The sequence below is a fragment of the Hydractinia symbiolongicarpus genome, chromosome 10 (assembly GCF_029227915.1).
Source record: "Hydractinia symbiolongicarpus strain clone_291-10 chromosome 10, HSymV2.1, whole genome shotgun sequence".
Lineage (NCBI taxonomy): Eukaryota > Metazoa > Cnidaria > Hydrozoa > Anthoathecata > Hydractiniidae > Hydractinia > Hydractinia symbiolongicarpus.
This window is the reverse complement of record NC_079884.1, coordinates 14,107,313-14,127,334: the sequence shown is the minus strand read 5'-3', so window position 1 is coordinate 14,127,334 and position 20,022 is coordinate 14,107,313. Positions and strand designations below refer to the sequence as shown.

The 20,022-nt window shown below is 33.4% G+C and overlaps 3 protein-coding genes across 3 annotated transcripts; 2 read left to right on the top strand and 1 right to left on the bottom strand.

Moving 5' to 3' along the window:
• Positions 1-827: 827 nt before the first annotated feature.
• LOC130613087 (uncharacterized) lies at positions 828-3,126 on the top strand. Its single transcript, XM_057434406.1, has 3 exons — positions 828-930; positions 1,045-1,104; positions 1,231-3,126. The coding sequence occupies exons 1-3, from the start codon at positions 888-890 to the stop codon at positions 1,437-1,439; spliced, it is 312 nt and encodes a 103-aa protein (XP_057290389.1). The 5' UTR covers positions 828-887; the 3' UTR covers positions 1,440-3,126.
• Positions 3,127-7,591: 4,465 nt separating this feature from the next.
• On the bottom strand, positions 7,592-8,461 carry LOC130612887 (uncharacterized). Its single transcript, XM_057434224.1, has 2 exons — positions 7,881-8,461; positions 7,592-7,680 (listed from the first exon to the last, which is right to left on the bottom strand). The coding sequence occupies exons 1-2, from the start codon at positions 8,200-8,202 to the stop codon at positions 7,592-7,594; spliced, it is 411 nt and encodes a 136-aa protein (XP_057290207.1). The 5' UTR covers positions 8,203-8,461.
• Positions 8,462-12,173: 3,712 nt separating this feature from the next.
• On the top strand, positions 12,174-13,605 carry LOC130613125 (uncharacterized). Its single transcript, XM_057434453.1, has one exon. It carries the CDS (start codon positions 13,032-13,034, stop codon positions 13,500-13,502), a length of 471 nt encoding a protein of 156 aa, XP_057290436.1. The 5' UTR covers positions 12,174-13,031; the 3' UTR covers positions 13,503-13,605.
• The last annotated feature ends 6,417 nt before the right edge of the window (positions 13,606-20,022 follow it).

The following is a 20,022-nucleotide window of genomic DNA, read 5'->3' as shown; positions in this document are numbered from 1 at the left end:
ACAAAAACTGGTCAAATATGATCTCTCTAGGTTGGCCTAAATCCAGTCTACATTCTTTTTTTTTTGCTTCTAGGTTTCTACAACAAATTATTATATTCAATATTTTAAATCAATTGAAAACACTTCTAGTAAAGAAATAAGGGGAGCTAAAGTCATTTACTTTTACCATGTAAAACAACATCAATAATTATGTCAGTCATTCAGACCATTATTACCTTATTACGATCAACAATTTTTTAGCTAGTGGACCAGTTTTTGTATTACTGGTTCTCGTAGCCGTTTGAATTTTATATTCAGTTTTTTAAACTTTCTAATTTTATCTATTTTGCGAGCTACAAAATTCTTTTTTTATTTTTTTCAATATTTTAAAAGCTAAGAAAATGAAAAACAATAACAACAACAACAAAATAAAAATAAGAAAGATAATAATTATTAGCATAATTGACCTATGACTCAATAGTGACAAAGGATTTTTGCACAAGTTCATTTGTCGCCAAGAAGCTTACGATTCATTGCCGCGCCTTAAACGAAGCGAAAAGAAAAAACAAATCGTGACATCCTTCCCTTGCTAAGCAACTAATAAAATCAAATTACCACTCAGCATAAGAGACATAAAAAACTTAACAATAGACGTCTGTCACGGGTTAAATGGTGTCAATTATTTGTTGTGAGTGGATGATTTATTGCAGAGAAAGCTAGCTAGCAATGAGAAAGCATAATAATGGCTTTAATTAACCTTGCGTGTCATGATATCTTACATAATCTATTGTAATCACGGGCTATAAAATGCGTCTCCTGTAACAGTAGTAGTATCATTCGACGAGAAAGAAGTACACATACATCTTCAACTTAGTTTAATTCGACACACCATAGTTTCTTTGAAAACAATGGCAATGAAATTTATTTTAGCAGCTGTTGCCTTGATGGCAGGTAAGATTTAGAATTATATTTATATACTTCAAACATGAACACTGATCTAGCATGAAAAGCCTGCAAAAAATATATTTTTGCTTAATTTCATTGCTATTCTTTTTTTTTGTATAGGAGCACAAGCCGACCTGCATACTAATACAGTAACAGGAACAACACCACCACCAGTCCCATGTAAGTATCACACTTTTCCTGTCATCAAACTGGACAGGTTTTCCTATAGTAGATACCAAAACAATGGAAAAGTACCTAGTTAAGATGAAATACAATTCTATTAATGTATTTTTATTGTCATTGTAGGCCCTAACAGTCTATGTGCCGGTAAAGCAGATGGTAACCACTACTACGACCACCCTACAATGGGCCAAAAAGACAACTATTTCGTACAATGTGTATCCGGTTTAGCTTACTGTCAAGCATGTTGGCCTTTGAGCTTGAAATTCAAGAAAGAATGTAATCAATGCTTGTACAGTATGAATGGTAAGCATTACATTCCATTTTTTGTTTGAAACATCCTCTTGACAAAACCAACAGCATGAGACTAATCACGTTTTTTATATTCAGATGCTTGCCACACTACACAGACATGGGCACCAGTACCAACATACACCTGCCCTGATGAGTGCCCAAGCAGAGGACCAAACTTCAAAGGAAACATCAGAGATCCTTCCCAACCAAAACATTACGTTGCTTGCTGGAATGGTGTTACTGTTGGATGTGTCAACTGCCCAGCTGGTCTGGAATTTAACGAGCAATATAACAAATGTCTTTTCGAAGGAAAATATTTAACTCAACCTTTGTAGAATACTCTACTACTAACTTATGGACGTTTAGAATTAACATTGTATTACGAGGGGTTTTATATAAATTATTTTATTTATCAGCAGGAGATAACGTTTTAATTAAAAAGTTGTACTTTTTTCTACGGCTTCACCTAGCTTCAAATATTCTTTGTTTCTGCTGAAGTGGCTATTCATAAATGATGCAACAAAAATTTTGCCATGCATGTCAACCATTCACAATAAGAAGAGTCTAGGAAACCATTGTTACAGAATGAAAACATGTTAATACTAAGCAGGAATTGCGAAAAATCATTATATGTTTGTTAATAAAAGCTCTCTGGTCTTTATTACTGTTATCAGTCTACACACATCTCAAAAGAGGTAGCCCGATACACTTAAAAAAGCGAATACACCTTTTATAATCTGGTTGTTACAATCCTTTCAAAAAGAGTAATCATTTTTTAAATAAGTTTAGCTTTGCTTACTTGTTAGTTAGCAACATTATCTCGTTCAAATTACAGAACATTATTGGCAACATATAAGTTTTTCTTTCAAATGAGACATCGGAAAATATTAATGATTTCAAAGTTGGGTTGATTACCTGACACAAAATAAATGCCAGAGTTGTTATAGTAATGGTTATATGCGTTTTGTAAACTCATTCTTAAATTTTGTTGATGAATTAAAAAAAAACATTTCAACGATGAGTTAGCATTTGGTTGGCATTTTGACAGATAGCTTACGTGATTTTTGCCAAGCATTAACTTTTAATTGTCATGTTCTTCCTGCGGAATGATCATATCCGATTAGTGGTAACAATGTTTGACCAATTGCTCCTTAACTTCTAATTTAGGCATTCTTCTTCTGTTTACTTCTTCCGGCCTTCTCTTGGAAGCAAACAGAGTTAATCGATGTAAAACTTAGTCAGCAATTTTAAAATAATTAGAACAATTAGATAATTTCAGGTGATGACGAAAAGGATTTTTAAGAAAATTAATTGTGGGTTTTATATCTTCGCTCAAGCAAAAACGGTTATGTTTGCCAATTGGTGAAATTGTTTTTGAAATTTTGCGTGTGCAAATTTTCGTTAGTGTTTGCAAATTAAAAACCTTTTTCTATAAGGCACAAAGTTTATTTGAATTGAAAAAGTTAAATTTTTTTGATTCACCGTGCACCATCAGGTTCATCATTCTCGACTTAACGTCCGTTTTCCATGCTAGCATGGGTTGGACGGGTATAGTAATGACAATCCAATCTGATCTAGACTGTGTTAGATCTAAACTCATCTTCCTCTGTATCAAGTCTGTCCTTATAACCTCCTGCCAAATCTTTCTCGGTCTGCCTCTGGGCTTTGCCCCAGGAACTATCAAGTCTCTGCACTTTCTTACCCAATTATCCCCCTTCATTCTTTCCAAGTGTCAACTACCAACTACCAACTACCGAGAATTATTTTTAGACCATTCAAAAAATCATTCCTCTTAAGTACGTCATACTTGGTATTTTTGCGTTTTTTATAAGCCGTAATAATAACGGACAATAATCAGCTTTGATGTTGTTCTGCAAAATACAAAGGCCAAGCGCAAAGGTAAAGACTGTCTATCTTATCGGAAAAATAGATTTTCTGATGCTCCCTAAAAATTTGAGGTTATTTTCTTAAGTTGTTATTCCCAAGTCACCCAGAAGCAAAAACACATTTTTATTTTAAAACTTTTGAAATTCAAGATTATTTGGTTTGAGACTTTTGTAAGAAAATTCAAATAAATGTTTATGTGAAATGAAACAAAAAAAAACAGTTTTAGATAATCGAATTTTATATGTTCTAGTGAGCTATGGCAGTCTGTTTTTGGTGTTTATGTTATGGTTGGTATGACTGCATGCAAAGCAAAGATAATCAATTGGTCGGATTTCTCCATACTAACCAGTTTTTTTGTTTCAGTCAGGTAACAATGTTTCGAACAAACCACAAATTTCAAGAAGAATTATTTTACAAAGTCGCATGGAACTTTAGCACGTATTAAAATTTTTAATTTGTCCAAACGGCTTTTGTGGCTATCTAAGAATTTCAAAATGTTTCTGAGAACACGCAATTTTACAAAGTAACTACATATAGTGGACCTTCTCTTTCAGCGCCACAACTCAAGAAGTTATTATAGCATAAATACCTTATTACAGAAAATTACCGAATCAGAAAATTAACAACTCAGAAAGTTAACGTTCATGATTTAAGGGGCAATTTGTAGTGTCTATACGAGAAGCTACAACCATACGTGGACTGAGATGAACATTTAGGTTTCCATTTAGTAGCTATGAAGTATTTCCTTTAATAAGACCTTTAACACGCTTCCGATAAGTTCTTTACAAAACGTTAAAAATAATTAATAAATAGAATATATTTCAAAGTGGACAATCTATTTTCATACCATCATCAGTATTAGCTATACTCGTACCAGCAAATAATAAATAATAAAATTACATAACTATGATACTGTCTCAATAATCTTGTTCTTATTAATATTAACTTATTACTATTAATATTTTTAGTAAGCAAAGAATTTGTGTCTTTATCGTGAGATATTTTTCTTCATTACTACGGTTTATGTCATTATTAACTTAGGAATTTCATGAGTAATGAGACTAAGAATAACAACTTAGCTCAAGTAATAAACCTATGATCTTTCATTTTTGTTACAAAAATGCATTTTTTTTAATTTTAATTAAAGTATATGTTACATTTACAAAGGTTTGGTATAATATTGTCCTTCGTAGAGACAAGCATTCTTTTCTTCGTTGAATTCAAGTCCAACTGGGCAATTGACACATCCAACAGTAACACCATTCCAACAAGCAACATAATGTTTTGATTGGGAAGGATCTCTAATGTTTCCTTTGAAGTTTGGTCCTCTGCTTGGGCACTCATCAGGGCAGGTGTATGTTGGTACTGGTGCCCATGTCTGTGTAGTGTGGCAAGCATCTGAATATAACAAACGTGATTAGTCCAATGCTGTTGGTTTTGTCAAGAGGATGTTTCAAACAAAAAATGAAATGTAATACTTACCATTCATACTGTACAAACATTGATTACATTCTTTCTTGAATTTCATGTTTGTTGGCCAACATGCTTGACAATAAGCTTTTCCACCGACGCATTGTACAAAATAGTTATCTTTTTTACCATTACTGGGATGATCGTAATTGTAATTTCCATCAGAATGACCAGCACACATGCTGTTGGGACCTATGAAATTTTGTTCAAATTGATTAATAAAGATGAAAGCCTAAATATTGTGAAAACGTCTCCAAAAACAGGTACTGGTGTTACGTTTAAGATTTACATATAATGTGTATTACTTACATGGGACAGGTGGAGGTGTTGGCCATGTTCCATACATTGCACTCGCACCTAAGAAAAATTCAACTCGTTTATTATTGCACTGTCAGTAGATCTGAAACTTTTGCTCAAATTGACTTTAGCGTTTGTAGCAAGGGTTAAAAGTTAAGAACAATTAACTAGTTATAGGCGATTTTAAATAACAAACCTCCGATTAAAAGAAATAGTGTGTATAATGTCGTCATCCTCAGCCTGCGACAGATGAAATGTTGTATTTTGATGTTAAATTTTATCGCGATTAAAATTTCGATGCTACAATGTTTATATACATATCCATGCCGGAAATGTTATGTAAGCCCTGTCCAGTATTATTTTTTTTAATTACTTTTCACTGGCAATCTATTATGATGGTAATGACAAAAAAATTGCAGCCCTATCAAATTTAGAAAATTACGCGCAACTGTTTTGTAATCCATCACATTAGCATTACAGTAATGTTGAATAAGAATGTTACGATGGGTTTGTTTGGAAGGACATAACTTATTATAAAACAATCGCTTATCTGATCCGGTAAAGTTGAAGTTGTTGGCATGCCTAAAGTACAAAACTGCTTGCTAAAGAGATCAAATTATTGCAATGCCTATCAATAGGATCCTTACTACGGGAAAAACTTCTTAAATAATTTAAAATGATTTAAAAATTTGCAACAGATTTGAACCTGGTATGTTGATCGATTTTATTTAACGAAATGTTAGTCTGGTTGTGGGGAAAGACGAAATAACTAGAACAAGAAAAAGGCTGTAGAGTGAAAATTTAACAATTTTTTATTGAGCAATATCGTACTAACAAAAATCGTAAACTAAAATTAGCTGTAAAGCTATGTTTCCCGACGCCATTTTTCCGCTCTTGATGAGAAACATTCTCAATTTATAATAATCACTCTCTAATTTTTTCTTACTTATCATTCTTCTTATAAAATTACTTTATGATGATATTCTGGTACTTTTTGTGTGCCTTTTGGAAATCTAGTGATGGGCTATCTTACAGTGTCTGAAATCACTAGGCGTGTTTGAGGAAAGCATGTTATGAGAAAGTTCAAATTATTCCATCTTTTATCTCTTTCTGTTATATTTTCTGATACGCATGCTCTATATGTTGGTGAAAAAGAAAGCATCATGTTTAACCGCTGGTAACAGATGATTTCATAATTTATAGTTTTCTATTAAAACAGTACGATATTATCTTTCACCTTAAACTTTCTTATCCCGTGTTGAAAACAACCTGGGTAGGAGATTTGACCTTGGGTTTACTTTTTTTCCTAAACTTAATTGCAAATAATGTATTTAGAGTATTGAATGGTAGCGGATTCGAATGTAGGAAATTTCTTTTTTTCTGTAATTAACTGGACAAATAAGGTAAATATTTCGCTGGATACACCTACGCGAGATTTTGTCCTCGTATGATACGACCTGTTATAAAAAGTTTCTAGTGCAATAAAAATCTTAAGCTTTTCAGCGCTACCTCTTCGGCGATCAGCTAACCTTTTATATTTAAAATTAATGATCAAAACAACAGGATGGTTGTGACGCAATCGTTTGTGGTGAGCTTGTTATCCCTTAGCAATTACTATATATCTCAATACGTCAGAATTGCCATGAACTATGTCAATCAGTATACTGAAAAAAATGTTTATTCACGTCACAACAACAACAAAAACAACCGCTGTAACAACAATGTCGGCGACTGCGATGAGACGATGGTGAAGAAAACGACGACATCAACTTTTCCGATGTGAGATTGTTTTCCACGAAGAAACTTGTGTCAATATTTCGGGGAAAACAATTTTCCATGAAAGACCTTATTAGAGAAGAATTTGACTTACTTACTTAGGGATTTTGTATTTGTGGTAGAAAACTTTGCCATTCCTAAGGGGACCTTTATTTATATGACTTTACTTAACAGACAACAAAATTACATGTTGTCGTTTTCCCCATTTTCTGTCTGACGGAAAATATTCGGAATCAATGTTTTGGAAGTTTTCACATTGTCAGTTTGGGAACCTGCGATAAATTATTCGAAATATAATTCACTAAAAAAGAAATACAAAAAAGGTTTGGCTATTACGGAGTTTCATACCGCGCAGGTCTGGGCAGGTCTAGCGAAGCGCTTGTAGGGACAAATTTTTATATACCCCGCAGAGCGTAAGGCATTTACTAGGAAAAACATGCAGCACGCAGAGAATTATTCACTTTTTACGTCGTATATTCAACTTTTAAACTGGTACAATATATTGATTTTACAATTATTTAAAGGAAGGATACTCAGCATTGACATAAGAGTGTATATTATGAAAGTTCAAGACCTAAACTTGGTTATTAATTGCTTCAAGTTGTGGGGGTACACTCATCATGAAATCATGAAAAGTTGGCAGTCAAGAGAGAAGGAAACTTTTTTCTTGGTAGCTAGTTACATCATAAGTTTTAATATTGTCTTAAAAATATCACAGTGCTGATCAAAGAGGAATTGCTAGCATGTCATTAAAGATTAGCTACTAGTACCAAGGAGGTTTAAAAATTGTTGTAGTTGATTTATTTTTTGAGTCATCAGGAGTTTTTCTTGCCACTGTTGTTGTTTCTGGATCTATTATTGGAATACAGAGTTGACATCAGAACACAGTTGTGATAACAAAACAAGACAACAACAACAAAAAGCATATCAAATGATGATAATACAATAGCTTTTCTATGAAATCTACATGCAGAGTCAAAAAACAAAACATTATAGCTAGCTAGCTAATGGTGTTTTAAAGAAAACATGACTTTATTAAACTGAAGCATTACCTGTTGGCTTTTTACATATCAGAGTATGTTTCTTGTAGTAAGCTTCTTTAAAATACTGTTTTTTGCACTTGCTGCACACAAACTTCACATTTTTGGTACTGTTGTTATCAACCACCATGTCCACATCTTCTTCATCAACGAATACTATTTGAGGAATACCCAAATATCCAGCATCTACTTCATTTTCTTCTTCCAACAGATCTTCCACAAACGATACTTCCACCTCACAACTTTCGTAAACAGTAAAATCTGACAACATTTCTTCCGTCACAAAAAAGTCATCATCCAATTCTATTATATTTTTAACGTCTTCGCCTGCCATTTCGCTTCTTGCTTGTTTATGATATGTAAAAACGACAAATTTATCAACTAACAAGCATTTACCGCTGAGAGAAAAATAGCCGCGGGCTCATAATTTATGCAAATAGTAACAAAAGACAACGGCTAATTTATTAATTTAAGCGCGAGATTTCAAATTTTGATTGACAGAATTCGATGTAAGAACAATAGAGAAAAGTAAACATGAGACACGGATGATTTCAATAGAAATAAAAGAGTTCTCTCTCCTTCTTTTTAAACCTCCTTGCTAGTACAGCCAAAATAATGTAGCTCCTTAAACACAATAAAGAAAACAATGGGGTTTTTTTAAACTAATAGTTTCATGCTCATTAAACAGATACCTACTAGCTATAATATTAAAAAAACAATTCCAAAATTTCTTATTTTGTGTTTGCTAGAAACTTTATTTAACTAACTAGGGCTTTTTTATACACCAAATTTAAAATTGTCAAAGCTGGTTGTATCTGTCTGGATGTAGTTTTTCTTCGCTAGGGGTCACACTTGGTCACTCATATATCGTAGCCTTATTCATACATGAATCAGATATATAGGTGGGAAAGTGCACAAATGCTAAAAATAGGATCATAAAAATTTACTTCTAATATCACTCAACTTCAAGAAACATCAAACAGTGCAGTTCGTACACCAACTTAACCTTAAAAATTGCTAAACCTCAATTTTGCATTGAATTAATTTTAATCTGTAAAGTGCAAAGTTTCGACCGCAGCGAAAAATAAAATAAAACAATATATTGTGGTTAAAATAAACAAATTTAATGGAAAATAACTTTTTTAACAAATTTAGTGACTTTGACTGTTTTCGTCAAATATTTTCGGTTGCCAATTTTGCAGAATTGTGCAAAATATGTGCAAAAATTTTCTTATGTCAATGTACCAAAATTACTATAGCTATCACAAGTGGACCTTGCCTAAAATTTATTTTTGCAATTTTTTAAAATTAAGAACACAGTAATACAATGTAACATGCTATTTTATATATCCCTTCTTAGCTAGTTATGTAACATTTATATACAATAATTTCTAACGAAAATTTAAAGCCAGTCATTTTATCATTGAAGTGTATTTTATTTTCAATCGATTTCATTTGTTCCTTTTTTTATATAGCTAGTTAGCTATACTTTGTAAATAAATCCTTTATTAAATGCTCTACCACGTTAATCCATGTCAAACTTGCAGCTCCATATATAGCTAGCTACAGCTTAAAAAAAACTTCCTTCGAGTCTTTTTAGCTAGCTGTAATTTTTATTTCTTCTTGCTAAAGTGCACTGATAATGATAGAATAGTGTTTCTTTTTAACCATTACTTTATTCCTCACAACAAAAAATGTATGGTATATGTAGCTTGCAACAGGAAGCTAACCCCTAAAACCAACATCGACAATATGTCTTCCCTTGTCTCTCTATAAAAATCAATAATTTAAGTTTTCTTGGATTCCAACATCTCACCCATGTCAATATACCACAAAGAGGGTTAGCAACACCATTTAAACGTGTTAGTAAAAAGCAAAACGTCAGTTAAAGTAAAAAACTAGTTGAATAAACATCAGACAGGATTTTGCATTTCTGCCTCTTTTCGCAGCACTAGCCAGAATAGTTGTGAAAAACTGACCATGAAAATTACTTGGGCTATCGGGACAAATAAAAACAAGCCAAAAATGTGTCCCTACAAAGCCCTTCGCTAGCGCGAACTACCCTTAAAAATCTCTATGAAACACTTATAATCTGGAAAATTTATTAACTCTTGTTACGATTATCCTTAGAACATGAAAATCTGCAACACAACTCCCAACTTTTTTTCATCAAGCAGAATCTTTTTTCATGTTTTAGACACGTGATTAATCCGGAATCCGCCCCCCGGTCATAATACGTTCGAAGAACCCCGTACCGAAAAGAGTTGTTAATCCAAAGTTCGCGAAAACATACCCGCATTTTTCGTAAATGTGATTAGCAACTCTCTTTTTCACTTTTGTTACCCAACGAAATAGTGAAAAGCACTACACACTGCAATCTTCTATAGTATATACAGCTAGTCATGTGTTCTAACAATTTTGCAAATAGTAACACAATACTCTCTTTTCCCATAAATCATGTTACATGTATTTTGTTGACGTGACCACAGTCTGCTTAATGAAACAAAATTGCAAAAAGAGCTCCATCTTGAAAAGTTTATTCAGATCCTGATTTAATTGTATGTAGTTATGGAATATAGAATAAAAATTAGTTTCCAACAATGACCTTAATTTCGTCCAATGCGTCTTCTTGGTAGGGCTAATCGTTGCGAGATAAACACGTAACGTACACGATATTCTTTTTTTTTCGTTAACATACAACTGGTCCTGTACGTTATACATATTGGCTAATTTGTTTTTTACGATCACAGGAAAGAAACCTCGTTGAGTTTATAGCTGGCTAAATCTGATATCGGCTTTAACTTTTTCATGGCTATCTAATTGGTAAAAAATGGCTCACAGTTCATCATGTTAGCTTATTAAAATTAATTTACTTAGGTACGGCATAAGAATGTTTTTATGGGAAGCGACATTTTGTTTTTCGTTTTTTCGCGTTTAATTATTCCCAACCCCCTGACTGCATATGCATTATTTTGATTTGTTAAAAAAACAGTGAAATATAATTATGTGTGACGTTCCCGTTATTATATAATAATTAAGCCCGCATGGTCTGTGATAAAGTTTTTAGCGCCCTTTATTCTTAAGAAAAATCTTCACAAAAAAGTTCGCGCTGCGGAAGAATTTTTTCATGCGCAAGTTAGTCTTCAGACTTTTTGTTTGTTTTAATTGTACAAGGGTGGAAGCTATGCTTTAAGTCTATCTAGTTGGGCATCATTGCGACAATCCTAATTAAGTTACCAGGGGGTGAATAAAATTGACAAACTCTGATCTTTTTAAAAAGCAGCAATGTACCCTCTTCTTTTTTATTATCTTCTGTACAAAACAAGATTTTTCGATGCCTATATCTCCCATGAGAATGAAATCTGGTTAATCTCTCGCACGGAACTAAAAATATAAACATTCGAATTTCAAATTAGAAAAAAAGAAGAAAGTTCTTGCGAAAACGACGCGAAAATACAATTAATATTTAAATTTAAATTTTGTTGTTTCCACTTCGCGAAGGATAGTATTTTAATATTCAACGACTGTCAAACACATTTTTGGTTGTTAAATATTTTTTTGGGTGGTCAATTTGTCAAAAATAGGGTATTTTAGCCCGTTTTGACCATGTTTTGGTAGCGCATTTGCCAGGGCAATTTCTTTTTAGTTTTTAATAGGTTTGGTTTTCTACAGAGCTTACGTTCTATATTTATGGAATTATTGACCGTCATTGAAAAAATGTGAAGTATTTTTAAGAAAATGCACCTCAAAGAAAATAAAAATCGGTTTTTTGTGTCGTGCACCATATATTTTCACATGTGAAGTCGTTCTACTGTAAGAAAATCCCCTGTTTTTCGATTTTTTTCTAAAATGGTAGCCAAACATGTTGTTAAAATTTACGCGACGTATTTACTGCTTGCAAAATTGTTGACAATATATTTTATTTCCCCTGACGTTCGATCGTTTGATTTGGACAAAAAACAAAAGAGTTAGATCGAATCTTTACCGTTTTTGAGTTCTTGTTAGTTCATATTGACACAAGGAAGAGCTATTTGTTGACCTTTTTAAAGACTGTTCTGAAAACCTTAGATGAAAATAGCGGAAACACTTCGGCAACATCTGAAACTTGTTAAGTTGGTAGAAATAATATTCCACGATGGAAAAAACAACGTGCAGCAATAGAAAAAGCTTGTCAAACAAAGGCTTGAGATCAAACGAAGAAAAAGGGCTATGAAAGATTTCCATCCCTTGAAGATGCTCTGGTGGATTACTTCAAAAAAGAAAGAAAAAACATCAAAAAGTTTCAGAAAAGCAGCAACACTTTTTCAAAAGGTTTATCCTCATTCAAAGAAACATTGAAAGTATCAAATGGTTGCCTAACTCAAATGCTAAGCAGAAACAACTTAACTTACCGTCGAGTAACAGGTGAAGGACAAAAAATACCAATAGATGCACCGGAACGGGCTGATTAATTTCTTGCTAAAATAAAAAATTGCTACCAAGATCATGATATGATTTTGAACATGGATAAAGCGCCATGTTACTTTGATTTACCAGGATCTGCAACCTATGATTTCAGTGGCATTAAAACTGCAAAAGTGGCAACAACTGAGAATGAGAAGTTTTAACCGCAGGAGCTCAAAGACAAGGTGACGAGCATAAGGCTTTTAAACTTCCACCAATGGTTATTTGTAAATGCATGGAGAAACAGAGAAAGTTGAAAAAGAAGACGAAGAAAAAGAAGAAAACAGCCAGCAGATTGACAAATTTTTATCCCGGAACAATTTTGTCCTGTACCTGTCTGCGTGTTTTTCATCACGCGAAAAATTATGCTTGCGAAAGTATGTGCTCTGAAGTGGAACGAATGATAACACGAGTCATGGGTCGTGATAACGACTTTGCCAAGTTATATAAAATGACGGTCAGAAAAAAAAAATATTCCCGTAATTGCTTATTTACTTAGCTATCAATATATTTTCTGAAGTCAAATCTTGTTTTTAAATAAAGCTTTAATTTAATTTACAAAATTTAATCACGCGTTTTATCGCCATACAACTTAGTGAGATGTTCTAATGTTATTGTTAAAAACAACATTATAGGCAGCTCAAATTTCAAACTTGTTGTGAAGTAAATTTGCTAAACTACAAACACACGAATTCTAAAAAGTTTATCGTAATTTCCAAAATGTCTGCAGATCTCGTTGAAGTGAATGACGATGTTGGTACCGGAAAAGGTTTAGTGGCCAAAACATTTATTGCTGCAGGTTCAGTAATCGGAGATCTTGTCGGTGAAAAATTACCTCAAGCAAATATGCACTCTATCCATACTCAACTACACGAGCACACGGAAGTTTCCAGTCTTATAAAATATACCTCTCACGCGTGCGTGCCTAATTCTGCATTTCAATTTGAAACCGAACCGTGGAAGCTAGTAGCATTGAAAGACATCTCAAAAGGAGAGTTGATCACTTATGATTACGAAACAACAGAGTATATAAGCTCTGATCCGTTTGATTGTCAATGCAAAACCTCTGGTTGCAGAGGGCAAATGAAAGGGTTTATTTACTTGGATGAATCAGTGAAAGAAAAGTTTATAACAGATGGGAAAGTATCTCCAGTTATAGAAGCACTGCACAAAGAAGAGAAACAAAAATAGAAAATGTATTTGAATGAAATACTTTACTTATGGGGGCAATTGAGTAGTTGTTGTTACTTTGTTGTATTTTTAAAAAAGATATTGATTATGTTTTACTTATGAATGTTTCGCTTTCTCTTCCCTCTAGCTGCTACTTTTTAAGATTATTTGGTTTTTTTTAATATTTCTAATTGAAATCATAATAAAGCCTAATTTAATTTTATTGTTGTAATATGAATATACTTTTTCCGCGTAGAAAAACACACAAAGAAATAATGGAAATTTGAAACTTCTGCACAATAATATATCGACATTGTTAAAAATAGCAAATTCGTGTTTCATAATCAATTTAATTTTCCCTCGTAGAGACCCTAAAATGTTATTACAAAATTGTTATGAAAACAAATTCAAGCGACTTTTGATATAGCTGACTGTGTTAATTTTACAAGCTTTATATGATCCCTCAGACAGTAGTTGTCAGAGGCTAATAATAAGACGTGCAATGAACCCCCAACCACCCTCATTGACCTCCAACTAGCCATCAATGACGCCCAGCCACCCCAAATCATCCTCCTGTGAACAGATTCAGTCTTGTCCACCTACTCATAAAGAGACTTTCCTTCTGTAACGATCACTTTGTGTTTATAGACGAGAATTTTTTTGACATCAAGCCCCCTTGGTAAACATTATTTATAGACACTTAACAAACGCTACTCTTAATATAAAGAAAATAATTGATAGTATATAATTAAATAAAAGAAGAGCTATAACGTTATTGCTTAAAAATATGTCGCTTTGTCAATGGAGACATTTACAGTTTCAATTTGCTCTTAAAAGAATTGAATGAGTTATAATTTTTGTTCTTTCACTTAAAAAAGCATTCTATAGAAAAGGTCCTTTGTGATTAATTGTAAATGTGCAGTATTTAGATATCTCTTTAATAATAGCCGTATTCCGTCTGTCTGTCTGTGTGTCTGCGAAACCGGCGTCCCGTAACGGAAACACGAAATTTTTAAAATGCGCACGAATATCAAATGCGATATATTTTTATCCACTTTGTTGCGACAGGTAAATTTAAAGGACGAGCGAACGCGACGGGCGACCCCATGGATTTTTCCACGGGCTAAAGACTAGTCTCTATTATAATAGCCGTATTCCGTCTGTCTGTCTCTGCGCGTACCCCCCGCTGAGTTAGAAAATGATGTTACGGAAACACGAATGTCAAATGCGATATATTTTTATTCACTTTGTTGCGACGGGTAAATATAAAGGACGGGCAAACCCGTAGATTTTTCCACGGGCAACGACTAGTATATTAATATTAGTGAAGCCATTCCATTGCACTTTTAAATTTAAAGCTAAATAACTTGGAAATGGGTGGAAATAACTGACGTCATCTCCTGCGTAGGTAACTAGGGACCACCTGGGACCAATTTGGGTAAGTTTCCCAAACCTGGGTCCCCGAATCCGTTTCGGAATGGACGGGTTGATGACGTCACCAAAAAGCCTTCAACCCTAATATCTCTGCAACCGGTTGTCAAAAACACGCGATCCTATACATTTTCTTGATCAGCGTTTCAAAATCTATACGATGAAGGCAATAGGTACACAAATTTCTTGAAAATAAATTTTTGGGTTTGACAGGCCATTGCTGACGTCAACAAAATTTTTAACACCTTACATCTCCTTAGGCTTTTGTCGGATACATATGATCCTATACATTATTGTGATCAGCGTTTTAACCTTTACACGTTATAGGCAACGAATAAACTAAACTTGGCCAATTTTTTTTGTACCTGCACTGTTGACTTTAGCAAAAAATCTAAAACAACCTATTTTTCCATTGTCCTTCTGCCTAAGTGGATTTCTCCACGGGCTTTATCGACTAGTCTATATAATAATACGCCAGTTCTGTCTGTGACTTTTGCAAAGTGGATAAAATTTCTTTGATAAAGTCTATAAAACATTCCCTATAAATTTGTTCTGTAAATTAGCAAACTTTGACGTTAGAGTAATATTGACGTCAAAGGAAAGTATATTAAGATTAGTGAAGCCATTGCATTGCACTTTCAAATTTAAGGCTAAATAACTTGGAAACGGATGGAAATAACTGACGTCATCTCCTGCCTAGGCAAAACGACTACCTGGGACCAATTTGGGTAAGTTTCCCAAACATGGGTCCCCGAATCCGTTTCGGAATGGGCGGGTTGATGACGTCATCAAAAAACCTTTAAACCCTAATATTTCTGCATCCGTTTGTCAGAAGTACACGATCCTATACATTTTCTTGATCAGCGTTTCAAGATCTATACAATGAAGGCAACAGGTATACAAATTTCTGAAAAAATTTTTTGGGTCTTGACGGGCGATTGCTAACGTCAGTAAAATTTTTAAATCCCTTATATCTCTTTAACCACTCATTAAAACCACACGATCATATACATTTTCTTGATCATCAGCAGTTTAATCTCCACACAGTCGAGGCAACGTGAAAGCAAAGTTCTATTTTTTATGAGAATGGGTTGCTGACGTCATCAAAATATAAATGACGTTTTTTTCCATTTTTATCCTGCCTCAGTGGATTTTTCCACGGGCTTATCGACTAGTATCCTATATTAAATTAATGAAGTCATTACAGTGCACCTAAAACTTTGAGGCTAAATAACTTGGAAACGAGGTGGTGACATCAATGATTTTTCACCGCGTGGGTAACTAGGGGCCACCTAGGATCAATTTGGGCAAGTTTCCCAAACCTGGGTCACCAAAATCCGTTTAGGAATGGAGGGGTTGATTACATCATCTAAAAACCTTCAAACCCTAATTTCTTTGCAATTGTTTGTCAAAGATACATAATCCTATACATTGTCTTGATCAGTGTTTCAAGATCTATGCGTTGAAGGCAACAGGTGTACAAATTTCTGAAAAACATTTTTTAGTATTTTAGCAGGTCTTTGCTGACGTCAGCAAAAATTTTAAACCCTTTATATCTCATTAACCGCTCATCAAAAGCACATGATCATATACATTTTTTTGATATCGTTGTTGTTTCTATTCTATGAAAATGTTTTTATCGCTAAATGTATTGTAGGAGTTAGATATAAACATTTTCAATGCTTCTTAAAACTTGTTTCTTGTGCTTGTTTACATTTTAAGCTACCATTTTTCTTGACGACGGGCAATACCGCTTCATATCGGCCCGTTATTAAGAGTGCTAAGCCAATCAGAATGCCTAAAAAACTGCATTGCCTGCTTGCAAAATACAGACAGTTAACAATAAACACTAACTGTAAACAAAACGCAAAAATTATAAGAAATTTTAAGGTGAAGAAGGCAAACTAAAGGTAATTCATCCATTAGAGCCATTATTGGAAAAAGTTAAAACGCGTGTCTACACAACAAACAACCAAATGATTTTATGATAAGTCTTTTTGATAGAAGAATTTTTGTAAGCAAACACGAACATATTTTATTCGAATTTCGTGTGATTCAACCTTAGTTAATTATACATATATTTGACGGTGTTTTATAGTGAAATGTAAATCAAAAGTATTTTTCATACAAGTTCTTCTAATGGACAAAAATTTAGGCGATTTGGGGAAAAATGGGGGGAAATTTCCCTCGATGTAACAATCTTTTTTTCATTCCCCTTGGGAGTTTGTCATATCGAGAGTCTACTCATGAAAATTTTGATATTTAGCCAGCGCACTTATCGGAATTTAAACATTTGCGCTAATTAGTCATCGAAGTCTCCATTCACGTTAAAAACTTATCTCCAATTAGCGCATCAGCTTAACGAGAATTAACACCAGGTGGATACCAAGTATAACTTGTTTACTCTTCTTTTGTTTACAATACATTATGTGAGAGTATTGAAAATAAGATTCATATCTTAAATTCCTACGATCATTGATGTTAATTGGCAGTAATCAAATCTTTTCTGTTTTAATTCTCTACCTCGTAATAAGTGGTAAAAATGACGCTCTTTGACACTGAACTTTACACTTCCGTATACTTTTTAACTTTTCGAAAACACTTAGTAGCGCTTTTTAATTTTAATCTATATTTTTGTGCTTTCCCATTTCTTGTGAGCTTGTAAAATATTTCTTTGTTGGTCCAGTTTCATTTGCCGTTGGAATTCTTGCATTCGTTTTAAGTAGAACTCTTCGTTTTGTTTTTTTTCCAGCTGGTGGAGTAGTATCATCTCCTTTTTCTCATGTTTGATCGCTTCAATGCTTTCTAGAAATTCCTTTGTAACATCATCAATGTATTTCTGCTGTTCTCCCAACTTTAAAGTATACTCAGCTTCAATTTTCTTCCTTATAATTTCTTTTTCCATCTCCAATTTCCGATCAAGGTTTTTTTTTTCTTTTTCAAACGTTGCCATAAGTTGTTGCATGTGGTCTCGCATGCTCTGATCATCCTTGGAGATACTACGTGTGAGTTTTTTAGACTTCTCGATTGGTTGGGCAGTATAACTGAATGACTGTGCTCTTACTGGAGAAGTAACTTTAACCTGTCCATTCTCCAGTTCTAACTCAAACTCAACAGGGATGTCATCTGCATTATTCTGATCTTTTTTGTCCAAGTGATGTGTTGTTCCATTTAACTTTTCCCCGTCTTTATTATTGTTATTATTATTACTTTGTGACTCGTTGGTTAAAAGCAAACCCACATCATACTGAAAATCCTCCTCGCAAAGAGTTCCTTGAAGAAACTTTATTTTCAGATCTTGTAGAAACTTCGTTACTTTTTCTTGAGTGGCTTTTTCACAATAAGCTTCAACTTTTGCGGTCTTGTTCACCATGCTTGAATAAAACCAGTAAGGCCAACTGGTAACTGTCTGTTATTTCTGTAAAAGACCTCACTAGAAGCAGTGGTATGGCTACTAAAAATCGAAGCACGTTTAACTTCTTTTATCTTTGTACTTTCAAAATACAACTTACAGTTTTCATCAGATTTAAACGATATAAAATTCAATACCATATCGCTCCATCGTAATTTTCAGCTACTTAGTGAAACTCTGAATATTTCGTTCTTTTAAATCCTCTGCAATGAAGAGCATAGAGCTTACATTGGCAATTATGTTTAAATTGCTGAACAAAACTTATCGTTTCTTGTCAACAGATCTGGCTTTAATGCTTTTTAATTAGCTGTAATTCAAACCAAAGTCAAACATGGCTTGAATAAATTAATGACTGATCATATTTTTTTGCTTTTATCTGATAAAATATTAATAAGAAAGAGGTTATAAAAACTCTTCAATTTAAAATGATTTATGGAAATGCTTTTTTGTGTTCGTTCGGACAGGTGGATATATGAATTAGTGTTTTGATAAATAAAAATCAGAAACGTAAAAATCAGAAGGTTTATTTCAACTCCCTTCACAACGCCTCATTGAACTTGGTCAGTGACATTAAGAATTTCATGGGCAGTAAGATACTATTTTAGACATCAAGCAAAGTTATCGAGTCTTTGAATAGGAAATGAAAATATGTTGCTTTCTCTTCTTCTATAGTTCCGAAAAAACTTAGAATAGATGAAACCTTATTTTTTTCCAGTTACTGGATGTTGGTTTCATGTTACTTTGATGTTTCTGAACAGGGTAATCTGATTTGAGTAAAAAACACAAAACCAGCCGAACATTACATGCAAGACAAGGTTCCAGTCTCCTAGCATGCTCAAGTACTAAAGAGTTCTTAAATAAGAAGTAATAAAATTTCTGCTCGTATTCTGTGTGTCATCGACAAAGTGTAGATTTCATTTATCAAAAAACAGCCATGTTTAAATGTAGCATTTTAAACATGAACACCCATGAGCCTGTTCTTTTAGCAAATATAGCATAACTTTCTAGTCGAAGCAGCATGTTTGATGGATGAATGTAGCGGTGGTTATTTTCTAGGTTTCTTTTCATAATTTTTTATCTTAATATAGAAATAGGATATATAAGATTTGTTAATTGTCTTTAGATGTTAGAGTTAAATTTTAAAGTTTCAATTAATTGGATAGACTTCAATAATTGTCTTTTATTCATGTTTTTAGTACCAAATTTACTTGGCAATACCGTGTCAATACATCTTTTATAAAAGCATCCATTTCGAACTTTGTCAGCATTCAAAATGGCGAGGACATCGAAAAAATTTTTTGCCATCTCGGTTTCGGGCAAAATCGTGTTGTAAGCTTTCTCTACCCAATCAACCATGTCTTAGAAACTGGATGGAAGAATGTGATCATGCTTTTTAATCAATGCCACATACGCAACTCAGCATTTTCTCAAAATGGCCTTGTTTGTACAGACGTTCATAGGCTGGTACTTGGAAGTGCACATTCCTATGCTTCTATCAAAATATGTCCTCTGAAAACTGGAAAATAAGATAAAAAAGAAGAAACCCAAAGTGCACAAAAACAAAACAAAAAAAGAGGGAAAATGATGAAAATAAATTTAATTTATGATTTTAGGCAAAAAAGTGAGGCAGCTGATAACATTACAGATAGATCAAATTTTCATCAAAGATATTAAGAGTGTGGTGTTGTTAGGAATTAC